Raw genomic sequence first — 24814 nt, 5'->3', positions numbered from 1 at the left:
CTCAAAGCAGCAATGGGAAGACACGGCATTCCAGAGATTGTCATAAGTGACAATGACAACGGACCATGCTACGGATCAAAAGAGTTAAATCATTTTGTAGAAACATGGGGATTCACACACACCCTGAAGTCCACACTATATAATTAATTCAGTCTCAATAATCAGAAATGCACACAACTTGTTTTACAAATACACACGCTCTGATTCACAACTGTAATTTTACTCAAACGTGCATTATAAAATTTGGAAATCCACACGTTCTGTTTCACACATGCACAATAAGTGTTTCTCACAAATGTGCATGCTGTGTTTCACAAAATCACAATATATTTTTCAGAAATACACAATACATTTTTCAGAAATGCACAACAGATGCTTCACAAACATGATTTTTAGGTACACTTGTAATTTGAACTCACAGATTGTGCGAATTTTAGAATGTGCATTCACAAACCCGCTCCCACTCCCCACATTTGTGAGAGATTTCTCTGCAGTGAATATTGCGACTCTCTTCACACTGCAGGTCAACTAATGTTAACATTGGCTAATGAATCTGTCAATCAAACTCATCAGTAAAGCAGGCGTGCTCGCTTTCAGCCATTCGAACGGCCCCTTAGACGTATAGCGTCACGGGAAACGGTCACTCAAGTGAACTTGCGTGGTGATTTTTTCCTTCTCATCAGAAGACGCTCCTGTGGTGATGTTTAATAACAACATATTATGTTTATATTTATAAATTATATATATATATATATATATATATATACACAAATGATACTTAGATGCCACCAAAGGCATATAGAAAGCATTGTCATGTGGGCGCCGACGACCTCACCAAGATGGCGTCGCAGTCCGCCACTGTCCGCCAGGCTTTCCAAGCGGGCTTGTCTCCTCTAGCAATAAAACTCATTGTTAGCTCCCATGAATGTCTCTGTTAGATGGTTGCACTTCCATCTTTCTTAAATTTTTGGATTACTTTTGTGATAGTGTTTTGACTGACATGTAAAGCTTAGCTAAACTTCTTGTACCCCTCACCTTTTTTCTGCAAAGAAATGATTTCCCTTCTCCGATTTTGTGACATTTCTTTTCCATGGAGAGCCATTACTGACAGCATGAAATGGGAGGGGCTTTTCTTTGTTAAGAAATGCCCTTTTCTAGTCATCTGTGTGCTGGACACCTCTTAAATGAATCACTAAACTCACTTGTGGTTGAATGCCTGTTAATTAGAATGTTGTGGTCTTAAGTTCGGCTTTCCTCCTAAGACTAGGACTGGGGTGTACTCCTTTTTGCCACATGGGCTTAAATTAATTTGCTAGAAAAATCACTTGTGTGCACAAATGAACATATTTTGTTTGCAATCAATGGCGCACCTTTGTAGGTGTATTTTGTAGCCTAGTATTTCACAGAAAATCTTGATTTTGAAGGGACAGTAAAGGTTTTCTGATAAATGTAGTGGAGTGTACTCATTTATGCTGTGCACTGTATGTGTGTACCAGTACTTGTGTGTATATTAATCACAAAAAAATAGCTTTTGCAAATAATGTTTCAATTATTGGGTTTTTCATATTGTTGAATTTAGAGATAAACCAACATTTCCCAAATATATGCATGAAGAAAGGAAGGACACAGACTCACTAGATGCCTTTCTTGAGGAGAGACAGACAGAACATTTACTCATGCAAATCTCCAAATCAGCTCTGAGTTCCCAAATGTCTGCCTTCCGCATTTATTGAATTTAGGGCGGCCCATAGATTACAATTTCTTTGGCAGCTCTAAAGGATTGAAAAGAGCAGAAAATCACACAGCTGCAAAAGAGAAAAAAACGTCTACACAGCATCTTAAAAACAACAGTTTAAAGCTGGTGTCGCACTCCTGCGTGTGAAATGTCACTGTGTCTGAATTTGCTTCCGGGAAAGAAAACTCTTACAACAAAACAGTTCGAGCATCCATACTACCATAGATGGTCACACAAGAATTCATCTCATGATCTATATAGGAGTGAGAAGCAAAGCAAATATATAATAACAATAAATGTAATAAAACAGTTTAAAAACATATGCAGTTCTTTTATTTGTATTTTTTTTGCTTGAGTATAAAAAAGAAAACATTAAACAGGGTTTGAAATGAGTGAAAAATAACAGACAGTATTAACACTGAAAAGAAAGAAATGGCTTTACAAGCGTTTTTAAGAAAGTTCTTCCCAGACCCAAAGGATTGTTTTTGTGATTGAAAGGGACATTTTCATCAGTCCAGGTTTATGCAGGACCATCATGATGAGCGTTCCACCTTTTTCATCTGTAAAATATGTCTTTATTTTGGGGGGGGCATCAGTTGGAATCTATGCCGGACAGGTATTGCTCCAGGATTTCATCGATGACGTTACATTCATAATTCACTTGATCCAATTCAAGAGCCGGCATGGAGGAGACAAGAAGCCGCCCGACGTTTTGACGCAGTTCAATCAAACTAAAGGGACAAAACAAAAAACAGTTTTAGAGGTGATTGTTAGTCATTTAACTCTCAATATAGTAGAATGATTTATCAACAGACAAACCTCCTCCTGGCTTCATCAGGTTCTGCTGATCCTCCTGGTTTCTCTGCACACTCAGCAGCCAGCCTTAATCTTTCCTCTTCCAGGCTGTTGAGCTGATGGTGAACACCAATGGAGAACAGTAACAGGTTTAGAGCATGTTGATGAAACCAAAATACGAAATGAGCTGCTTAAATCAATAATATTATCGTTTACATTTCATTTGCTTTTTATTCATCACTGTGACACTTATGGTTTTAACGTTTTCCAAGCCCTGGCAGCTAGACGCCAACTGGCTCAGCTCTCTATTCACCACAACGAACTGGTGCAGTGACGGCATAACAGCAGACGCAGCTCCAATCCACCGGTCAATATCACGCTCCGATCTTCCCTCTCTCACGAACCCGAGATACTTAAACTCTTCCACCAGGGGCGGGAGTTCTCTACCCACCTGGAGAAGACAAACTACCTTCCTCTGATCAAGTTCCACGGGCTTGGACTTGATGGTTCTGACCCTCATCCCACCCTTTAGTTTTACAATCAATTGATACTAAAACAACTGCAGCCTTTCAGAGTCAGTCTATGTTAGTGTTCAAGTAAGAAATGTTTTATCAAGACATGTGAACATTAGAAACTGAGTTACCCACCTGTAAACGGAGCTCGTCCAGCTCCTGGTTTCTTTTATCCAGCTCCTGCACCAAACATCCAACTTGAAGTGAAATCTCATCAATGTCTTTTTCTTCAGCACTAAGCTTAGTTTCTCTTCTTGCAGCTGCTATTAAAGCCTGTTTATCTTTCATCAGATCCTGCACTTTCTGCTTGACCCTCTCAAACAAAGCCTTGTAGTCCCTTTCTTCACTTTTCTCCGCCTGGAATGACTGCTTGGAGCTCGTCTTCTGGCTCGCCTCAGACAGTTTTTTTTGCATTTCCTGCAGCTGGCAGGTGACTTTCTGCAGCTCCTCTTTGAAGCCGTCTCTCTCCTGGATGGCGTCTTGGAGAAGCTCCAACAGATCATCCTGCTGCTTCTGTACCTCAGTAGTACTCTTCTCAACATGTGTCTCTCTGTTTGATTCAACAGTTTGATTCCCTTCAGCTAGACTTTGGCTCTCCTCCGTCCCACTGACGGTGACTGTGGGACGTCCCGTTTCTGCAGTGTTTTTTTCCGAGGGGGACTCCACGGCAGCGTCGTCAGTGCAATCCAACAGCATGCTGACACCATTTACGCCCTCTTCTGTCTGCTCCTTTTGCACTTTGGTTACATCATCAACAGGCTTTGCTGGCATTGGAGTGCTACTAGACTCCAAAATGGAAATGTAGTTAATGGTGGTGGTGTCGTCTAAATCCTCCATATGAGGGGGCACAGATGGAGAGCGTGTGTCCCTTTCTGCCAATGTTCCAGAGATCCTGTGTGGGAGATTCACTCTGGGCCTTTTTGGTGTACTTAGAGGAGAAGGCTGTGTTCTTTTTCTGTTGAAAAGCAAAAACAACAAACTTAGGATCATCGTTAAAAAAGAAGCAGACAAAGTCAATCACTGCCCAAACCTTAAAAGACTATATACCGTATTTTTTGGAGTAAAGTGATGTTTGTTGTTTTTTTTGCATGTTTTTGCCAGGGATGCCACATACTCAGGTGTGACTTTTATGTGATATTAAAATATTAAATATATGCTAATATATTCGTTATTTTGTCCAAAACAAACATGGAGGAGAACCTGATCGTTCTCCTCATAAAATGTAAATTCCTACTCTAATGAAAATGGTGGTTTGGGTGTATTTAACATGTTCTTGTAACATTTCTTTCATGATGAGGGGAAATGTTCAGAAGATTAAGCTTCAAATTGCGTATTTCTTTATTGATATCGAGGTGTACTGAGCCCATGAAATGACATCGGTAAAACAATAAATATTTTGTTCCCACAAAAGAATATCTCGTTCCCTCTAGGGATGGGTACGGAGCCCCGGTATTGAACGAGCCCTGGGGCAACATTCTTCAAGACCGCAGTATCGTTAAGATCTGATCTCAACGGTTCTGATATCGGTACTGGAGAAGTCGCTTTTTTTTGTGTGTCCCACAAAATAACGCTATCTGCCATATTGAACTCACCAGTTCAGTCAATTTTCCGTTAATTAATGATTATATTAATTTAGCTATTTTAGCTGAAGAGGAGGGGTCTGTCTGGCTATTTGTGTGCACGGAGGGCGGGGCTGTTGTTCAGACAGTACGCGGCGTGCGCACAGACCCGACAAGGACGTGGACACAACGCTACCAAAGATATACGATGGCGGAAAGAGCTAAACGCTCCAAAATGCGGCTCTTTCCTCCTTGTGCTGCGGTTCTCTGGGGTTTTGTAAAATAACTATCATGCTCTCAGATTGTCATGGTGCCTTTAACACTGTCAGGTAGAGCGAGTAAGCAGGAGGAAGAGAGCAGCGTGAACGCACGGAGTGGGTGTGTCTACAGAGTCTGTTATGGGATGTAAAGTTCTTCTACAAAGACAGTCAGTGGCGATATCGTAGGGACACATGAGCGCCCCCCCCCCCCCCCCCCCCCCCAAATAATCCTTTTATCCCCCTGGACTAAGACCACCCATTTCTGCGTAAAATGAATTAAATTTGTGTCAGGGCGCCCCTACTATCTTGTCACCGTGCTCCTATGATGACCGTATGTTGAACACACTGGAGGGTGGGTTCCATGTGGGGGAAACAACGAACAGGTAGAGAGGCGGGGGCGGGGCTTAGACTCACCGCTTATGATTCCAGACAAACTAACAGCTGCTTACTAATAAAAAATAGTTATCATTCAAAAAATTAATATAATTTATTGGGTTTACTGGATTTAAATAAAACAAAAAATAAAAAGGACTCTGCATCAAAGTGAATTTGTTTCCATCATCTCATTCATCTTAACTCTGGGTGTTTGACAGATGGAAATGTCTGTTCAAGGTTGTGGAAAATGGACAAAAGATCAAAGGAAACATCACGCTCATAAAGAATAAAAATAATTAAAATAAATTAGGAAATAAATATCCTGACAGCATTTCGAATCAATACAAGTATGGCCAAATGAACTATCACTAGATATCGGCAAAAACCTTTTTCTAACACACCTAGTGTTGCGGCTCCCTCTCTGCTTTCATCTCAGTGGGAAACTGATCAAAATTTTTCTTTGAGAGGTCCAGTTTGCCGACCCCTGGTCTAGCACATCCACACGCCCACCAGGTTTGTATTGTTACATTATCATGTATAAAGTAAATTGTTTTGTTAAAAGAAAACAATGTTGTTGCATAACGAGGAAATAAAACACTTTGTTCTTAATTTGTTATTTATTTATTTATTTTTCATCCACAAAAAGTATCGATAAAAGTTTTGTTAGAATACCGGATCGATAAGCAGTACCAATAAGAGTAGTAGTACCGTTAAAGCCTTAACGATACCGGTCCCTAGTTCCCACCACGCAATAATTTAGTTGTGCGAACGAAATAATATCTCGTTCCCACAAAACAATATCTTGTTCCTACGCAATAATTAATTTATGTGAATGAATTAATTATTCACGTCATATGTCATTCATGGCAAACATAGATATGCTCTCCGTCCTGCCACTGATCTTTAAAATAGATCAGAAGATGTTTGGAGTGGGTCTTCATGATAATTTTTTTAATTTGCATTGAGAGATTATGATTTTTGTTTTTATTTTTTCTGTCCTTGGGGCAGCAAGTTACCAAACCGGGTTACAGAGACACAGAAGCTCTGCTGAAAGTGACGTCATTCAGATGCAGCTCTTGGAGTAGAAGGTGAAAAAAAAGACTTTAAATGACCTCATGAACTCAGACATGGAAATGTGCGTATCAATACTTTTGAAAAAGCTCTTTTTAAAATAAATAAACCTGAACTCTCAACATCATCTGTGTCTTCTGGGCATTGGAAATGAGATATACAGTCAATGCTTAAACATAATAGTAGCTCCTCCCACTTGCAACTGGAGCCTCAGGTTTATAAATAATTTTTTGGAGAAGTTGTCACAGTTTTAGTTTCCTTGCTTTTGTGTTCTGGTTCTCTTTTGTTTCTGTCATAGTTTTGAGTTCAGTTCCTGTTTAATTTTGATAGGCTTTCTGTTTTGCTGTTGTTTCGTGTTGTACTTTTAGTCCCCATCGGCTCTCATTGTTTCCACCTGTGTCTCGTCTGTTCTGTATGTATTTAAATCCTGTCTTTCCCTTCCTCCTGTGCTGATCCATAGTTTTGATGTTGTTTGATGCTCCCGAGTTCCTCTGTCCTTAAAGTGTTTTCGAGTTTCAAGTTTGCCTGCCTGCTGCAGTGATTTTGTTTAGTATTTTTGGACTCATCAGTTCTTAAAGACCTGTGTTCCTGGAACCTTCTGGCTCCTCCTCTCTGCACCTGGGTGCTTCCCAAAACCCCTGCAGTAACAGAAGTATTGAGCAGCAAATTTGAGGAGCATCGAAAAAGAGGCAGCAGACACAAATTTAATAAGTCAGTTACAGTCGGTGTGAACGTAGAATTACGCTCAGCTCATCCATTTGCAGATGTAAAAAAAATAATAAATATGAACCTTTTATGAAGACTACAAATCCACTGTATCCTGAAAGTTAAATGATTTATAAAAAATACATTTAAATACATTAATTTCAAACAGTAAATCATCCAAACGCAATGCATTTTGGTGTATTTTTAGATTTGCCAATCTAGTGACCATCAATGGAAAATAGTTTTGTTGCAGAGACTTCTGGGAAACTATCAGGGCATTAAATGTTAGAATTGTAGATTTGAACAGCCTAAAAAAATGGCGAGCACACTATATATTGCTCTAAGTAGTGAGTAGTGAGAAAATTCGAACGCAAGAAAGGTGAGCAAAAAAGAAAAGGAAAAAAATCTATTGATATAACTGCATAAAACTGGATTTTAAAATTCTAAAAGAGGACAAAATATTGGCACCAACAGGGCAAAAACAGTAGATGGAATCCAGATATATTCTGCATAATCAACACTTCAGTCTTACACTGTAATAAATCCAACTTAAATTTTTTGACTTAACAAAATCTTTTATGTTGTAATAACTATATAATCTAAGTTCTACTAATCAATTCAACAATTTAAGTCAGTTCAGCAAGTTAAGGTAGTCGTACAGTTCAACATTATTTATTGAGTTGTCTGTACTTATATATCTAAGTTGTATTTCATTACAGTGTGATAAAGTTCTGTGAACTTATCTTTTTTAATTGTGAAATGCGGGAATGCCAACTTTTGGAGTTGGCAATGTCCACTGATTGAGTGGTTTGTTAAGAAGTGTCTGCAGAAGTTTTAACTCTTATTTAATGACATAAGTATTAGCAAGTACATAAAGTACGTTGTATCCCACAATTCCTTGCGGTGCCGATCTAACAGCAGCATCAAAGTTACACCTACTTAATTGAATTAATTTGAATGAAAGTAAAATAACTGTCTGATAACTACATGTTATTTTTAAGATGACTACACAAAAAAATATATTTATCTTAACTGAAGCAAATAATTACGTTAGATCAAAGTAAAAAAGTTTATCTTTCCAACATCCATATGTGGTTTTATCACCCTCTCATGGTGGAAAAAGTATTATCTGAGCTTCTTCATCCACTAAATCATCTTCAAATGGACACACCATGCTGCTTCACCTCTCTGTAAACAAACTAACCTTCAACTAAACCTGCTCCAGACCAGGTTATGTTCAGAGCATGAGTTGCTATGGCAACTTGGCATATCCTGAAACACTGGAACTGAAAGCTTAGGTTATCAACGTCCTTAGCCACAAACTTACCGTTGTAACTATAACCTTCTTTCTGGAACACCCCCAGGGCTTCAGCCATTTTGTAAACAATGCTTTGGTGAACCGGGCCTTAGCCCCGCCCATGGCAACTAAGACTCATGGGAAGTGTTGATTCCCACACCTTGAGTTAGAGAGCTATGAAGAGAAGTGACCCTCATGTTGTTGTAGTCATAGGGTATGGACAAATTTAAATATTTGTCCCACTGCACACATGCAGGTGAGCAGTAACTACTCACCTGTGCCCGAATGATCTTGAAAAGATCTAGGTTGTATAAAGAAATATGGAAATGTGGCAGGGTAAAAACTATGTGTAATTATGAAGCTGTATTCAAAGTCAAAAACAGAGGTGCTCTCAAAACTCAAATTTAAGTTATTTCAACCTTTGGAGAAGCCATCAATAATCGGAATTTACGGTTGTTACAGCCTAAAAAATTAAGTTTGTACATTTAAGCATGAGTTGTGAAAAATTAAGATTCAGAACTAGGATGACGTGACATTTTAGGTCACTGTAACTTAAATCTGAGTTGCTCAAAATTACGATTCAAAGTTAATCCAACTTGAACTTTTGAGTTCATACAACTTACAACTGAATTAGAAGAACTTAGATAAATGAGTTTGAAAACAACCAAAACACAAAACTTAAAATATTGAGTTTCGGTCCTTAACTCAAAATTTTACCGAAGTTTGTTGCCTTACAATTTTAAGTTCTACCAACTTTTCTTTTTTTGCAGTGTAGGAGTCACTCACAGAGCAGGGGGGTTGGCAGACACCAAAGACACAACAGTAACCACTGGAAGTCCGTTGTTCATGGAAGGACTCATCGCTGCTCAAAGAAAAAAAAATATTTCAAACTATTTAAAAATCAAAGGATTGAACAAGGAGCGCTTTCCTTACCCGCTTGTGAAATAGTAGTAGTTCTGAGGGGAGGGGTCACAGCCCTCACAGTACCTTCCTGGAGGGAGCTGCTGCCCACGTTTGAGGAGGTAGAAGGAGACTGCACAAGAGACAGAGTCCCTGTGAACTATTGATCATCTTAAACACGTTTGGTCATCGATGTAAGCCGTAAATCCAACCAACATATTTCTGTGATACATTCTGAATTAATTCTAGCGTGTTCTGAAAAACAAAAACCCTGTTGGATTTGGGGATGACTCAATTCTGGATCAAAAACGGAACTGTATGTTACAGCAATGAACCGAATCAAAGGGAAAGTGAATTATTGCATCCATACTGCAATCCAGTCTCTTTACATTGAACGTATTAAACAGGCGTTTTGCTAAATTTAAGAAGGATTTATTGTTTTATTACGTCACACGTCACAAAATGTGTGTCACACGACACACATTTTATATTTTGTTTTTGCTTTGGCTGCACCCAATGGTTAACGGTCTTGCCTCACAGCAAGAAGGCCCCCCGGGACCTGAAACAGAATATCAACGGGGGACCTTTCTGTGTGGAGTTTGCATGTTCTCCCCGTGCCTGCGTGGGTTCTCTCCGGTGACTCCGGCTTCCTCCCACTGTCCAAAAACATGCTTCAAAGGTTAATTGGTTACTCTAAATTGCCCCTAGGTGTGAATGGGTGTGTGATTATGGTCCTGCGACAGACTAGCGACTTGTCCAGAGTGTACCCTGCCTTCGCCCACGAGTGGCCGGGATAGGCTCCAGGAGCCCCCTGAACCCAAAGGGAAAAAACGTTTTTTTAAGTTGAATGAATGAGTGAATGTTGTTGCTTTGCAATACACAGATCATATACCGTATCGACTGAAAAAAAACTGTGAACCGAATCATTGGGAAAGTAAATGGTTGCATCCCAAGCTGGACCGCAGCCTGGACAGAAATTATTTTCAGGGTTTTCTTTTTTTCATTTTTCTTCAATATTATTTTTCTATATTATTTCACTTATTATTGGCATCCCTTTCAAATAACAGTTTTAAATATGATTCTTGGTTATAAATCACAAAAAACAACTGTAAAACATTTACTGGTATGTAGCTTTACTCTATGCATGCTGTGAGATTGCATTTTAAGATGAAGAACATTTCCATAGAAATCGACTAAAAGCCTGAACGTTTTCAATTTATAAAATCCTATTATTCCTGTTCGTATCCATCCTTGTCAATCCCAAAGAGAACCTAAACATTAACAGCTCTGCCACCTCCAGCTCAGCCTCCTGTCTCTAAATCACCAACTACATTGCTGCTTTCACCAGTCTTCTATGCTTTTCTTCTCATTCTTGCCGACACTTGTCAATCACTTTACAAACGACTCTTCACCTCTTTTCCATAATCTGTTGAGTTTAAGAACTTAAAGTTCTCCACCTTCTGCCTCTCTGCTCCTTGTAACCTCATTATTCCACTTGAGATGCGTTCCTTTACACACAAATACGCTGTCTTGCTGGAGCTGACCTTCATTCTTCTCCTTCCCAAAGCTCCACCTCTAGATGTTCCTCCACCTGTTCCCACTAAAGATCACAGTGTCATCTGCAAACATCATGGTCCTGTTTAACCTCATTTGACAGTGTCTCCATCACCACAAAAGCCACCTCTGCTAAACTCTTCCACGCCTCTACCCTCTGCTGTCTGGCAACACTCACCCCAGTCGAACTTTGCAGCCAATGGTTCTTGTTTCCACCGGATCTAAGCATCTTTTGTGACCGTACATTCAAAGCATATGCAAAGGTCGCGTTTCAGCAATGAAGCAGATGTACCATTTGACGCAGCTGTCGTCTCAGCTTGTCATGTTGCTTTTTGAGAGCGCTGTTTTGTGCCGCGATCGCAGCAAAACGCTCCTTCTCCTGCTGTTCAAGAATTTGTCGAGCCTTACAACAGAAAACATTTCAAAATATTTAAAGAATTGAATATTAACTTTAGCAGTAAAACATTTAAATAACAGAATTAAATAAAACTGCTTCACAGTAGCAGATGGTGTACCTGTTGTATTTTCTCTTTTTTCATCTTGTCCTCCCTCTCCCTGTAGTAAATTAAGTTGTTTAAAAATTCATGCAAGTATTTTTTTTATATTTCCCTCCTGAAAATGAAACCGATCTCACTGTTCTTTGTAGGTTTTGCGATATGATGGTTGTTCATCATCTGAGTCTTCTGGCTCCTCCTCTACGTTGCAGCTCCTGAAGGAGCAAAAAGGAGAAACATTAATACTACGTCCACAATGAGCATGTGTGGTCCATTCAAGAACCCGTTGAACGCAGGTTCTTGAATGCACTTTTAACATATAGTGTTCACACTGGCCTGTTGCTAACTGATACTAGCCCATGTACTCACATTTGCAAGAGGCTTTGTGTGAAATGTTGAAATTGTTCAAATATAACAAATCTCGCTCCAGGCTTTTTCCTTCACAGATGTATTTTGATATGTCAAAGACTCCATCATCAATTTTCAAACAATGACACTTCTGTGAATTCAACTGAACGCCATCCATCCGTCACTACCAAACCTGAACCATGGCCTCAGATTTAGCGGTGCTGACCCTCATTCTAGCCGTTTCACATTCGACAGCACACCGCCCCAATGCACGCTGGAGGTCCTGGCTCAATGAACCCAACAGGACAACATCATCTGCAAAGAGCAGAGAGGAAATCCTGTGGTCCCCAAACCAGCCCCCCTCCGGCCCCTTGCTGCAAATTCTGTCCATGAAAACTATGAACAGAACTGGTGATAAAGGGCAGCCCTGCCAGAGTCCAACGTGAACTGGGAACAGGTCTGACTTACTACCGGCAATGCAAACCAAGCTCTTGCTCCAGTCATACAGAGACCGGACAGCCCTCAGTAAGGCTCCCTGGACCCCATACTCCCAGAGCACCCTCCACAGGATACGGGGACGCTGTCAAACTCCTTCTCCAAATCCACAAAACACATATGGACTGGATGAGCAAGCTCCCACAAACCCTCCAGCACCCTAGAGCTGGTCCACTGTTCCACGACCAGGATGGAAAACGCACTGTTGTTCCTGGATCTGGGGTAGTTGGAACACAACCTCCGGTACCTCTTCTTAAAGAGAGGATCCACCACCCCTGTTTGCCAATCCAGTGGTACTTTTCCCGACTGCCACGAGATGCTGTAGAGACGTGTCAGCCAAGACACTCCCACAGCATCCAGAGACTTGAGGTACTCAGGGCGGACTTCATCCATTCCCGGACACAAGGCTGACGGTCACCTGAAACAACTACAAAGTCGATCCTTGACCTCCTGCCTAGGTTGTCCTGATGCCAGGTGTATTGATGGACACCCTTGTTCTCGAACATGGTGTTCGTTATGGAGGAACTATGACAAGCACAGAAATCCAATAACAAAACACCACTTGGGTTCAGATCAGAGATCAGATCAGCAATCACGCCCCTCAAGGTGCCACTGTCATTGCCCATGTGGGCATTGAAGTCCCCCAGGAGGACAATGGAGACCCCTGTTGGGGCACTTTCCAGTACACCTTCCAGAAACGCCAAGAAGGCTGGTTACTTCAAACTGCTGTTTGGACCGTAAGCCGAAACCACCGGAGGCGGGGGACATGACCCTCTTGTCCACTGAGATGAACTCCAACACTTGGCGGCTGAGATTGGGGCTCATAAGTAAGCCCACACCAGCCTGCTGCCTTTCACCATGAGCAACTCCAGAGTGGTAGAGAGTCCAACCCCAGCACCATTGCATTAAGAACAGAAAACACTAACTAAAACCTAACCTTTCTAGCCTTCCTTGATGCAAACTCGTCATCCCATAAAATCTGCTCCCCCACTGAATGATTGATACTAACAACGGCAAGGTTAGCGAGTCACTCCTGAGACATTGGTGACCTTAGGTATGACTTGGTCAACTTGAGTTTTGAAAAGCTCCTCTCTGCTTGAGCCACAGTGACTGGCAAGGTGAGTCCAATCCTGAGAGCAGTCCAAAAGTTAGAATAGATTTCTGATAGATCCTTATCAGACATGGAAATGATGAGCTCAAGGAGACTTAGAGTCATTGATGGCAAGTTAGGCAAGTTCTTGATTTCCTGAACAAGCTCTCTGCTGTCCAAATCACAGTTATAAAGGTAAATATGCTCCAAAAAGAACGCACTTGTTGATTTGATCTGAGAACTTGTAATATAGAATGTGAGAACTTGCACACCAAAAATCTGCATCTGTGTGTAAAAATCTTCTGCTGTGAACAAACAAATTCCCATTTGCATGTGTTCATTTAGAGTTAAGACTTCAAATCTGTGATTACAACTTCTCAAATGTGCTTCTGCGTGTGCTCGAATCTGCTGGCGCAAATCACAAGTGCGCTACAACTGCGCTCTGAATTCTGACACATTCACTTGTGTCAAAACTAAAACCAGAGTGCAGGATTCAGAGGACTTTGTAAAGTTAGAATGATCTTCACAGATTCGGACTTCCTGCTTCAATAACTCTTCTGATAAACGTTCAATTGTGACAAAAGTTTTATATTAACACAGAGTGAACTACAAATGCATTTCTAAAGAAAAATGTTTCTGTTTTATTCTGCATTTTAATGAGAAACGTTCTCTTCGTGCTTTAAATGCAGACATGCAGCGAGACGGCTGCTGACGGTCTGTTGGCAGGAAAATCATCTTTGTTGTAGCAGGACAATAGGTCCAGGGCTATTGAGCACCTTTTTTATAAATCATATGCGTTAACATTTGAAAAAATATATTAGATCAACACATTCCCCGCGGCTGGAGCGGACCCAGGTGCTGGGGGACGGCTGGGTCTATGCCAGCGCTCAGCAGCCAGCCGCCGAGCTCCGCGGAGGAAGGAGAACCGAGGATCCCGCTGGGCGACGGCTGGGTCAGCATGACAGCCGTGCTTCGCCGTGGGTCAGCTGGAGCTTAATTAATGGGAGTTGCTGTTTTTCTTAAGGTCAAGAAAAGTTCTTGCATCTTCTCCATGTAGCCTGGTTGTCACTCAACATGAGACCTTTTTTTGAAGAGCGTTTTCTTAACTATACACAACTAATTCAATTAGGAGCAAGTGGCCAAAAGTAAGACTTTCAATATTTCCAAAGTATCAAACCAAAATCAAGAAGACTAACATCATTTTACCTGAACTGAGGGTCCGGGTTCATCCGGCAGAACCATTCATCCGGCAGCTTCTTGCAATCAATCCCATCTGGGACTCTGCGCCACTTCAGGCAGCCATCACACTGCACCCAGTTCTGGTCCGGTCGCTTCCTGAAGAGTCAGTTTGGTTCAACTACTTTCCATGATTACAAGGTGCCAGTCAGAGCAGATTATACCTACATGGTGTCCTCCACCGGTATGGAGTTGTTTGGGTTTTCTTTTTTCCTCCTGTGCTGCATCTCCTTCCAGTATTCATCAAGTTTTATTGCTAAATTGTTCGTGGTTCTTCTGTTTAGAGAAGTAAATCTGGTTAAACTTACAGGAATGTTTAATAAAGAGTAAATACAAAAGGTGCACCTAACGTGACTGTGCCTCAGTCAACTTTGAACTGTATGTGTGTATTTCTGTTGTATCTCTGATGTTCAGTAGTGATGGGTCCAGCAACACCGACGCGTCAGCTTGCATGTCGAGCTCCTAAAGTAGATTCACTTTAGGAGAGGTCATGTGACAGATATAGCCACTGTGTCTGTGTGTCACAGAGGAGCCAAACAAGAAGGCGCGTCTACCAGCAGTGTTGCCACATTATACTTCCACTCAAATGGGTGGGTTTGATGTAGATTTTGCGGAGAAAATTTGATTTGGTCAGTTTCCGCGTCAATTTGGTGGGTTTTAGTTAGTTTTATCATGAGTCTTTAAGCTATTTTTCTGTCACTTGTGCGCTAAATCAGTCTAGCGGTGAGTTTAACAGAGTAGAAGGAAAAAAACATTTTTGATGCCTCGGTTGCGCGCCCAGCTTCCAGCTGTTGAAAAATTCTCGAACTCGTGCGCCCCTGTTTTCCTCGCCCACCTGTGTTTGGCTTTTTTTATTTAAATTTTTTTACCGAATCTTTACATAAGGTGTTAATTTAGGGTTATGTATTGGCAGGAATCTGGCGATACGGTACATATGCAACTGTATCTCATATATAACTTGCTTTTACCCAGGCAAATTCATAGTGCTTTTATTTTGATAATCTGCTTTGCCAATAGCTTTTATTTTCATAACTTAAAATCAGAATCAGAAATATTTTATTGATCCCACACGTGGGAAATTTGTTTGTTACCGTAGCGGTAAAAGAAGTATAGCAGACATAAGAGAAAATAGAATATAAAAAACAAAAGATGTTAACATGAATGTAAACACATAAGGTTGTATAATTTAAAGAGCTATTTACAGACAGCACCAGCAAAGATGTGCAAAAATGTGCAAAAGTTATCTGCTACCCTGTAAAGTGTTGTCGTATTTGGTAGGAAGGATTTCCGGTGTCGGACAGTTTTGGAGCTGAGCTGTCTGAGCATCCTAGAGAAGCAGCTCCACTGTTTGTCCAGAACAGGGTCGGCCGGGTTGTCCATGATGGGTAAGAGCTTGTTCAGTGACCTCCTCTCCATCAATGTTTGCAGCCACTAGCTGCGTTTACATGGACAAAAGTAATCGGAAAGAATGCCTGATTGGAAGAAAAATGCGTCATGTAAACACGCCGTTTGGAATATTCTGCCCCGGTCAGACTCGTTAGGATCAAAACTTCTTTCCGATCAAGATAGGTGGGTTATGCCGATTTTTGATCCGACCGTTGTTCATGTAAACAGTTATTCCGATCGTGTGTCACTACTGCTCTGGTTTATGTCATGCATAGATGGTTTGGTGCTTCAGAGAAAGCTTTGAGCTCAAACAGGACCGACCGGCTGCTCCGCGGATGCACGGTGCGAAGCGCGGACTCCTCTGCGCTCTGCCCTCGCCCCGTGGGCTCCTCGCCTCTCCCTGAGCTCGCGAGGGGGGTGCCGGGGAGGAGTGCCTTCTGACGTCCGGACTCTGTGCGGTTCGGGCTCGGCTACCGGTGGACCAAGCGGACTGTGTCTCTGAGCAGAGCAGCCGGACTTATAGTTTTGAGTTGAGGAGAGCGGAGGATGCTTTGTTACATGTGGGACGCTTCAAACTGCAATACGTCCTGCCGCTCTGGGTTAGCGAGCTGCCGGACTCAGGAGAACCGTGTCTCCCGGTAGAACTATTTCTCCGAGCAGAGCTCAGACCGCCAGCTCACACAGCGGCTTTGGGGCGAGAAGAATAAGGAAAAAGAAAAAAAAAAGATTACAACATGTTACAAACATGATTACAGGAGCTTTGGCAACAGGCGTCCGTTCACGGCGCCATCTTGTTTATCCGATATAGTATAGAAAGGTAGGAGTCAGTCAACATTGTCTGATTTCCACAACAAAATATATTTGAGTATAAGAAAAAAAAGGAATGAATGTGCCATAACCAATAAAGATCTTAAAGTGTGATGAAGGAAATGAAGTGCTGTTTATTTTCAATATTGCTTAATGTAGCTTCTCCAATACTTTCAAAAAGAGCGTAAAACAGGTCCTTAAAAAATGAAGTGGGGGGGGGGGGGGGGGGGGGGGCTAACTCTTTGAAGAAACAATAAAGTGTGATGATGATGCAGCAGCATGACAGGATGAAGGAGACGCTTAATGTGTCAAAAATGTTTTGTTTACATCACGGCCTGCACTGCAGCTGCAGCCAGGCTTTCTCACACAAACGGAAGTAAACCAGTAATGGTCATCGCCACAATGCTGCCCTTTTTTTTGAGAGCGTTGTACACATCACTCTGATCGATCTGGTCGCTAAACTAGAATCCATTGCTTGGAGGTTCTGCAGAACTTTGGCCCACTTTGCCAATAGAATTTTAGCTGATGCTAAGTGCATTAGACTATTAGCCACCGTGAAGCTGCAGTGCTTCACTCGTTCTTATCTGAGCCGCTAAAAAGCACCTCAATCCGCATGTTCATATGTTGCTGGCAACAACGTGGCACAGAGTTTCAGTTCAGTGCTCATCCCAAGTAAAAACTAAGAAGTTTATGTCTCATAACAACAGAACAAACTGCCTCTAGCTACTGTCTTCCTGTTGTCTTGTGTGGTGTATTGCTGCTCAAAGATGCGTCGTGTGCTCTACTGCCAAATAGCGGTCAGAGGGGAAGTGGAAAACAAGAGTCAGACACTGAAGGACGCTCAGAAATAATTAAATAAATATCGTCCTAGCAGCATTGTGAATCGATACAAGTATCGCCAAATGAACTATCGCGATATATTGCCGAAACGATTTTTCTAACACCCCTATGTTGGATGTGTTGTTTAATGAGGTTCGTAGAATTATTCAATAGTTTTAATAGTGTTTTTGGCTTTTTGGCCCCCGTTCCTCTTGGTTTCCGCTTGATCCAACAGAATACAAATCCATTTCAAACGGACTCTTATTTGAAATAAATCATCTTATATTTTGGAGGTTAAATGTAGCATTTGTTCTGCAGAACTGTGAAATTTAAAATCACTTCCTCAATGCTGGGGCATTAGTGCGAGAGATGGGAACGAGGAACTATGTTGACAAATATTGTGTTTAGATTAAATGTAATAAGTATATCAGCAGAATTTCTCAAAACTGGGTTGCCTGCAGTGATATTTTTGGTCCAGCAGGAGGCAGTATTAAGTGACACAGTATCGACACAGTATCAAGACAGTTTGGGCAATGTGTCGAAACGATTCACGAGGCCTCATCTACCCATCACTATTGTTCAGGTTGTACTGGAACGACATTTCGTATATCAGTGTAAGTTTTGCATAGGACAATAAACATGATTCTGATTCAGAAAAGAAGAACACAATTCAAAACACAATTCAAACTGTGAATCCACATTTTCTGTTCATACCTGTACTTATCAGACTCAATGAAGCTCTGTTTGTTGTGTGTTGGATCCAGGAAGTTGCACTCTATGATCCCAATGACGCCAACACCCATGTTGTTGGCCTGTTAAATGCAGCACATCCTAACATTACAAACCCTGAGGGTCATACTGAGTTAAAAGTCTTTTGTGGACGCTACTCACCTTGAGCTGGCAGCCCACACGCTCATAAGCTTTGATCAGCCTATTTTTGTGATACATCATGACACCGTACTGATCTTTTGATTTGGTGTTGAAACCAAAATGTATGGGAATCCGTTTGTTCTAGAATAACATTTAAGGAAACAACATCTAAAGCAGGAAAATAAACTTACAAAAGTACAGCAGTGATACCTCCATGCAAGGATACCATGAAGACGGGCTTGTAAAAGTCCTTTCTCATGCAGGCCAGGCTTTTAGCAATTAGCACCGTTTTGACCGTCTTACTTCGTAACACCACCTGCATCCGAGGTTTTAGGTACAGAATGCTGCAATATGCCTGCACACAATAAACACAGTAACTTTAATCAATGCAGACGAGCAATTTGTTCATTCATGCACATCGTCCAGTCAGACAAACTCAAACTACAGCACTACCGAGACAACCAAGACAAACTTCTATACTAAACAAAAGCTGGGGACGTGTTCTGCTTCTCACCCGTAGAGAGTAAACAGTCTCAGGAATATGGGATGTCATCCTGTCTGAAACTTTTGAAGGGTCACCGATTGCCTCATAGACCTCAGAGGGAATTCGGATGTCATAGCGATCCGTCTCAAAGTCAAACTCTGGGACATCTGTATCCGTTCTGTTAAAAAAACACATCAGGAAGAATAACGAGCTACCAGACATTTATGTTTTGAAAGTATTTGGTATGCCACAATTCTTGGTTTAAAACCGGACTGCACTTTACACCTTTCAACCCAATTGTGGGGAAATTGAACCTTTGAATCCCTACTGCAGATGTTTGCATATGTTTACGTGTCAAACACGTTTTATTCACTAAATTTAAGGAGGCAGAGGCAGTGGCAGGTTTATGGTAATGCCGTGTTCTTTCCACTTCCGGATGATGGCCCGTGTGTGTGGGCGGCCATGGTGCAGCGGTAGGGTGGTCGACCCATGATCATAAGATTGCAGGTTCGATTCCCGCCTTCATGCCCATGTGTGGAAGTGTCCTTGGGCAAGACCTGAACTCCACCTTGCCTCTGGTGGGAGGTTGGCGCCAGTGTGTGAATGTGTGTGTGCATGGGTGAATGGGACTGTGACTGTAAAGTGCTTTGGGCCTTCGTAAGAAGGTAGAAGTAAGTATACGCCATTTACCTTTTACCCCAATGGTACTCACTGGAACTTTCAGAAGTTTAGAAATGCGCCTGTAACCAATGCCTTCAGTGTGTTTTGCAACAATAAGGTTGCGTAGGTCTTTGGACAGCTCTTTGCTTTTACCCATCATGCAATGCTTCTTGTCTAACACCTTGCTGGTGAGAAACCTTTTTTTTAAAAGGCATTAATCAGGACTATAACAGCTGATATTACTTTGCACTAATAGGGGGCAGGTTAACCTTCTGAATACTGACAAACTCCAGCTGCTTTCTTGGCTTGCCAGACCTTTTTACCCCTCCTTTTCTTCATGTGTTCAATACTTATACCCTGTGCCATTTCACTTTATTACACATAACTTTATTTATGGACATAAATGTTTGGATTTCTTTCAATGTGTGCATTACTTGGGTTGATGCCGACATATGGTGAATATTTCATATGTCAATAGCTCGATTAGAAATATGTTTTTTGAGAGAAATGTTGACGTGTTCAATACTTATTTTCCCCGCTGTATATATATATACATATATACATATATATATATTAGATATTACTAATAATACTATTAGTAAATGTTTGTTAGTTATATTTATTAGTTACATGTTTATTTGAAAATTGAACATTATTTTATGTACTGATGATTAAAAACTACACAGTGAGATTACACAGAGATACTTCTGTATTAACAGATGAGACGTTTTAAGACAGAAAGCAGTGACCATCATATGTCATGTTCTGTTGTAAACCATTCAATGCCGGGAGCATGGCATTTCAAAGCGCTGCTGGCTCCGTATGAAGCGCGTGCCACGGACAAAAACAGCTTCCTAAATGAGCACGTATTTATCGGGCGAGAACTGCAGAGCTGATTGCAGGAAGAGAAACACGGGGCGGCTTCAATAAACACTCCGGTTGTCCGGAGTGGTCTTCTGCCGGGGACTTGACGTGCCGCGGGGCAGAAGAGACTTTCTGATGGCAGACAGAATTTGCGCTCAGTGTATTTAAACATGCGTCTGCAGTGACGTATGTATCAGAGGATGTCCGATTGGCCATTCTGCATGTCAATCAAGTCCTGTACTTCTCGGTGAGGATTTTGATTGGCTGGTGGATTTTTAAGGAGTACATTTTTATTTATTTATTTATCTTTGCTGGCCTGCAATCTACCCTTATGTCCTTGAAGATCGACCGGTCGATCGCAATCGACGTAATGAGCACCCCTGGACTAGACCATGCCATTCTTTAGCCTTTTATAGCAAACAATATCCAAGTATATTATCATATTTCACCTTTGGTACACAAAATAATTTTTTTTAAATTAAATATCAGTTATTTTAATGAGTTCTTTTTCAACCTAATAAATAAAATGACTCGATCTCTGAGGCATCGGCTTTCACTCCTTGTGGGTGTCGCCAATTTCATGACGTCAACCAGAGTTGGAGTTTTGCTCACAAAAAACAACAACATCCAAACAAAAAGCGTTTTTATCAATTACTGCTGGCTTTGTGAAGAAAGTGTGTGTGTGTTAGTCTGGAGGCGGTACTGGCAGTGCAGACTCTTCCTGGAGAGGGTGGTTCCTCACTTATCTATGTCAGCACGTGAGAACCCGCTCGTTTTCGTGGGTGGGAGGGGCAGGTTTTTAGCACAGTGTTTTTCAACCTTTTTTTGAGCCATGGCACATTTTTACCTTGACAAAAATACCGCGGCACACCAGTATCCAAAACTTAAACACAAGGAGAAACTCATTGTCTGTATTGATCTACAGCCCCTCTGCAATCTCACATGCATTTTTATGATAATTGTGGCAGAAAAGCTGGAAGCTGCAGCTGTTTTTTTCTAAAAGATGCAATAAAAGTTAAGTTAGAAGATTTAAAAACTGTTTGATGTGTGTTCGTTGTGGTTTCAAGACGTTTAACAAGGATGACTTATTGTGCGCTGAGATGCTGTCACTTTAACCCAATGCATCATGGGAGATGTAGTGCGAACAGCCGCCGAACGCAGAAAGACTAGCGTCTCTGAGCTTCATAGTTTTGTACACTTTTTCCACGGTCTGATACCAGATTCTGTAGAAAGCCACACCGCTAAAGAGGAGCTTTAGCTGGTATTTTTGTTAAAACTGAGCGACTTTATGAGACCAGCCGCTTTCACTTCAAAGTGGAAAATTTAGAGCCACTAATAAACCTTTGGTTGTAAAAAGAGGCAGGAGTCCCCGGAGTAATCTCTTGCAGAACATGCAAACTCCACTCAAAGAGGACCCTGCCGGGATTTGAACCAGCACCTCCTCGCTGTGAGGTATTGATGCAACCGTATATCAAGACTATTAAAAACACCAAATGACATTAACAGACAGACCTGCGCAGATTCCAAATGATGATTCGTGTGCCTGTTTGTGAGAAGGAAGAGGTGATGGCGTCCAGTTCAGCGAGCAGTTCGTCTCGTGTTTTGAAAAGAGAATAGCACAGAATATCCTGAAGACTGGCTCTGTGCTCCTCTCTAACCGAAAGTGAAGACAGTGAAGGAAAACGGCAAAGAACATGTTGGAACAAATAGAAAAACAATGTGTGATCAATTCAAAGCTCAGACAAACAGAACAGTCAAACAGGTTACACAGAACAGGTTAACCGCCAATCGTCCAGATAGGATGAACGAATAAATGAAAGATTGTCAGTTAAAAAGGATATAGCTGCTCAAATTCCTCTCTGTGATGCAAACAATCGGTACTTGAATTTGATCGGCACCAATCAATTCCAGGTAGGTCTGGGAAAGCATCCCAATACACATTCCACTCTTTGACCTGGAAAAGACAATGGCGTCTTTTCCCAGACGCATAGATCCAGACTTAAAGCCGTTTCCATACATCCCAATGGGCACGTGTCCTTTTTTTGCAGTCTTGTCACTGTATCCAAAACTAAAATAAGAACAAAATATATATATGTTTTTGGTACTTGTGCAATGAAATTAAATATCTGTCTCTGTGGTGTGCATTTCAAACAAAAGTAAAGAAGGAAAGAATATTGTTTTACATTTCAGAAATGGAAAGAGAAGTTTAAAGACAGAACTCATTTTCTATAACTTTAAAAAAACTACAACATATTATAATCTGTACCTGAGCATTTTATGCATAGTTTCATGGTCCAGTCCATTTCCATTATCCATAAAGGTGAGGCACAGTTTTTCTTTAATCATAGTTTTATCGATCCAGAACTGTTTGGCGCTGACATCTGGATCATAGGCATTGTCTGGGAAAGTGGGATTAGCAACGATCACAAAAACATTCACCTACTTTTTTTTTCTTACTATTTAGATTTCCATAATAGATTACATGGTAATACACTTGATGATGATGACTCACCTATGAGCTCAGCGATGGCGCCGAAGGGCCAGGTGTGGCTGGTAGAGTTGGTGTGGAGATACTTGGGTGCAAGCTGCAACAACAACAAGTTAGTTTGACTTGATGTTAAACTTTAACTCCAAATGAGAGACAGTATCTTTGAAAAACATAATGATAAAATCTGTTAAATATAAAATTTTCCTAGACAGATGTGTGATTTTTCTCACGTGTGTTTGTAACTGCTTTACAAAAGATCAAAAGATTATCATGACATGGTGGGTCTTTAAATGCAAAGCAAAGTTCCAGGAAAACACACAAGATCTGTTACTCTAAAGATATTCCCAAGTGTCAACTAGCATGTATTTTACAGCATGAAGGATTCAGAAGAATAATTTTATGAGGTTCTAAACAACAAATAAAAAAACATCACAATGTTTGGATTTAAAAAGAAAATCGAAAGCAAAACTACCATTTGAAAAGATAATGAGCCATTTATGTTAATTTATTTTTTTCTTAATAATTTAATTACAGTTGTACGTAAGTGTTGTACAGAGTAAGCAGGTTCAGGCGGACACCAGTATGAGAGTTCAGAGTTAAAGTCAGGGTAGGTTAATCTTGCTTTCTGGATTACCCCCCCCCCCCCCCCCCCCCACACACACACACACTATGTAAAGACTGGCCAACACAGCCTAGATTTATTTGCATTAACCAAATTGTAACCAGCCGTTTTCATGTGCAACTGCATTATCAGAACTCGAATTTACAACATTTTAGTTTGTGGGTAGTTAACAACATCCTAAACATTAATGGGTTATTTAGATGGTGATAAACACCACCAACACCGCAGTGTTTATGATTTTTTTTATCAACCGCAAATGTAAAATCGACCTTTTTTCATTATGAAGTAAACGTTTTAATTCATATTTTAATCAGCCAAAGAAAGTGAAACTGACCGTGCTCAACGGAACCCCGCCACTAGCCTGCGCTGCCATGTTTCCAATGAAACAGATGCTGATGGTTGGTCCCGCAACACAGACGCGTCGACTCACCTGTGGAGAATAGAAAGTGAAACCCAGTGTCGGTGCGCGTATCTATCCAGGAAAAGTCACGTGACCGATACAGCCACTGTGTCTTTTTTCCATTTGGAAATGGGTTGTAATCTGAGCCTTAGTTTTTTTTAATTGAAGCAAGTATTTAACAAACAATCACAGCATGTCTGTCAATGACATCAGTGTCAATGATGAGATAAAGGTAGACAAAAACAAATATGAAAAGAAATACACAACTTAAAAAAGAGACTATTACAAAGTTTAAATAGACCAAATAAATTATGCAATCATTGTCTGGGCATTCCTGTGATTCATGTAATGTAAAGATTTAGGTAATAGTTTGAGAAGGTTAAGTAATCCATAAATGTGAGGTTTAACCTTTAAGAATTTACAATTATGTATAATATACTTTGAAATCACAATCAGTACATTAATCAGAAAGTCCAGATTTTTATCAATTAATTGTAATCGAATTTTAATGGTATTTCCAATTCACAGGGTTTATGATGATTTTTTTCCAGCCAAATATGAAAGGAAGACCAAAACTATTTTACATGCAAATATTCAAAGAAAAGATGTTCCACAGTTTCTACATAATTTCCACTAAAGACAAAAAACCACTCTACCGGTTAAAGAGAGTATGGAAAACATGATTGGAAGGGTAAAAATCATTCAATAATTTAAAGGTCACTTCTTTCACTTTGTGAGGGACAGGATTATGATCATTTTAGCTTCTGCCGTGCTGTAATTCTGCAAAATATATTTTCATATAACGAGGAAGGGTAATTTGAATTATTTAAAATCTCTCAATGGCCACTGTGTCAGAGAGGAGCCAAACAAGGAAGCGCATCTACCAGCAGTGTTACCAGATTCTGCTGTTTTCCGCCCAATTTGGTGGATTTGATTTTGATTTTGGGGAGAAAATTTGCTTTGGGCGGGGTTCGCGTCAATTTGGCGG

General features: G+C 40.8%; 1 protein-coding gene across 1 annotated transcript; it reads right to left on the bottom strand.

Moving 5' to 3' along the window:
- Positions 1 to 1639: 1639 nt before the first annotated feature.
- Positions 1640 to 23908, bottom strand: LOC105356846 (MORC family CW-type zinc finger protein 3-like). Its single transcript, XM_023950535.2, has 19 exons — positions 23761 to 23908; positions 22829 to 22901; positions 22583 to 22715; positions 22158 to 22384; positions 21829 to 21979; positions 18823 to 18970; positions 18535 to 18663; positions 18330 to 18449; positions 18153 to 18250; positions 14595 to 14702; positions 14397 to 14525; positions 11398 to 11472; positions 11279 to 11318; positions 11056 to 11166; positions 9243 to 9342; positions 9096 to 9171; positions 3178 to 3997; positions 2555 to 2646; positions 1640 to 2466 (listed from the first exon to the last, which is right to left on the bottom strand). Exons 1-19 carry the CDS (start codon positions 23797 to 23799, stop codon positions 2328 to 2330), a joined length of 2808 nt encoding a protein of 935 aa, XP_023806303.1. The 5' UTR covers positions 23800 to 23908; the 3' UTR covers positions 1640 to 2327.
- Positions 23909 to 24814: the final 906 nt, after the last annotated feature.

The sequence above is a fragment of the Oryzias latipes genome, chromosome 21, assembly GCF_053564925.1.
Source record: "Oryzias latipes strain Hd-rR chromosome 21, Olatipes_Hd-rR_3.1".
NCBI classification, from domain to species: Eukaryota; Metazoa; Chordata; class Actinopteri; order Beloniformes; family Adrianichthyidae; genus Oryzias; species Oryzias latipes.
This window is presented reverse-complemented; position numbering and strand designations above follow the sequence as displayed.

Coding starts and splice junctions, on each gene's coding strand:
- LOC105356846 (XM_023950535.2), bottom strand. CDS start 23,799: ATGGCAGCGCAGGCTAGTGGCGGGGTTCCGTTGAGCACG. Junction 11,473..14,396: donor AACCCGGACCCTCAGTTCAG/GTAAAATGATGT, acceptor TTGCTCCTTCAG/GAGCTGCAACGTAGAGGAGG. Junction 2,647..3,177: donor TGGACGAGCTCCGTTTACAG/GTGGGTAACTCA, acceptor GTTCACCATCAG/CTCAACAGCCTGGAAGAGGA.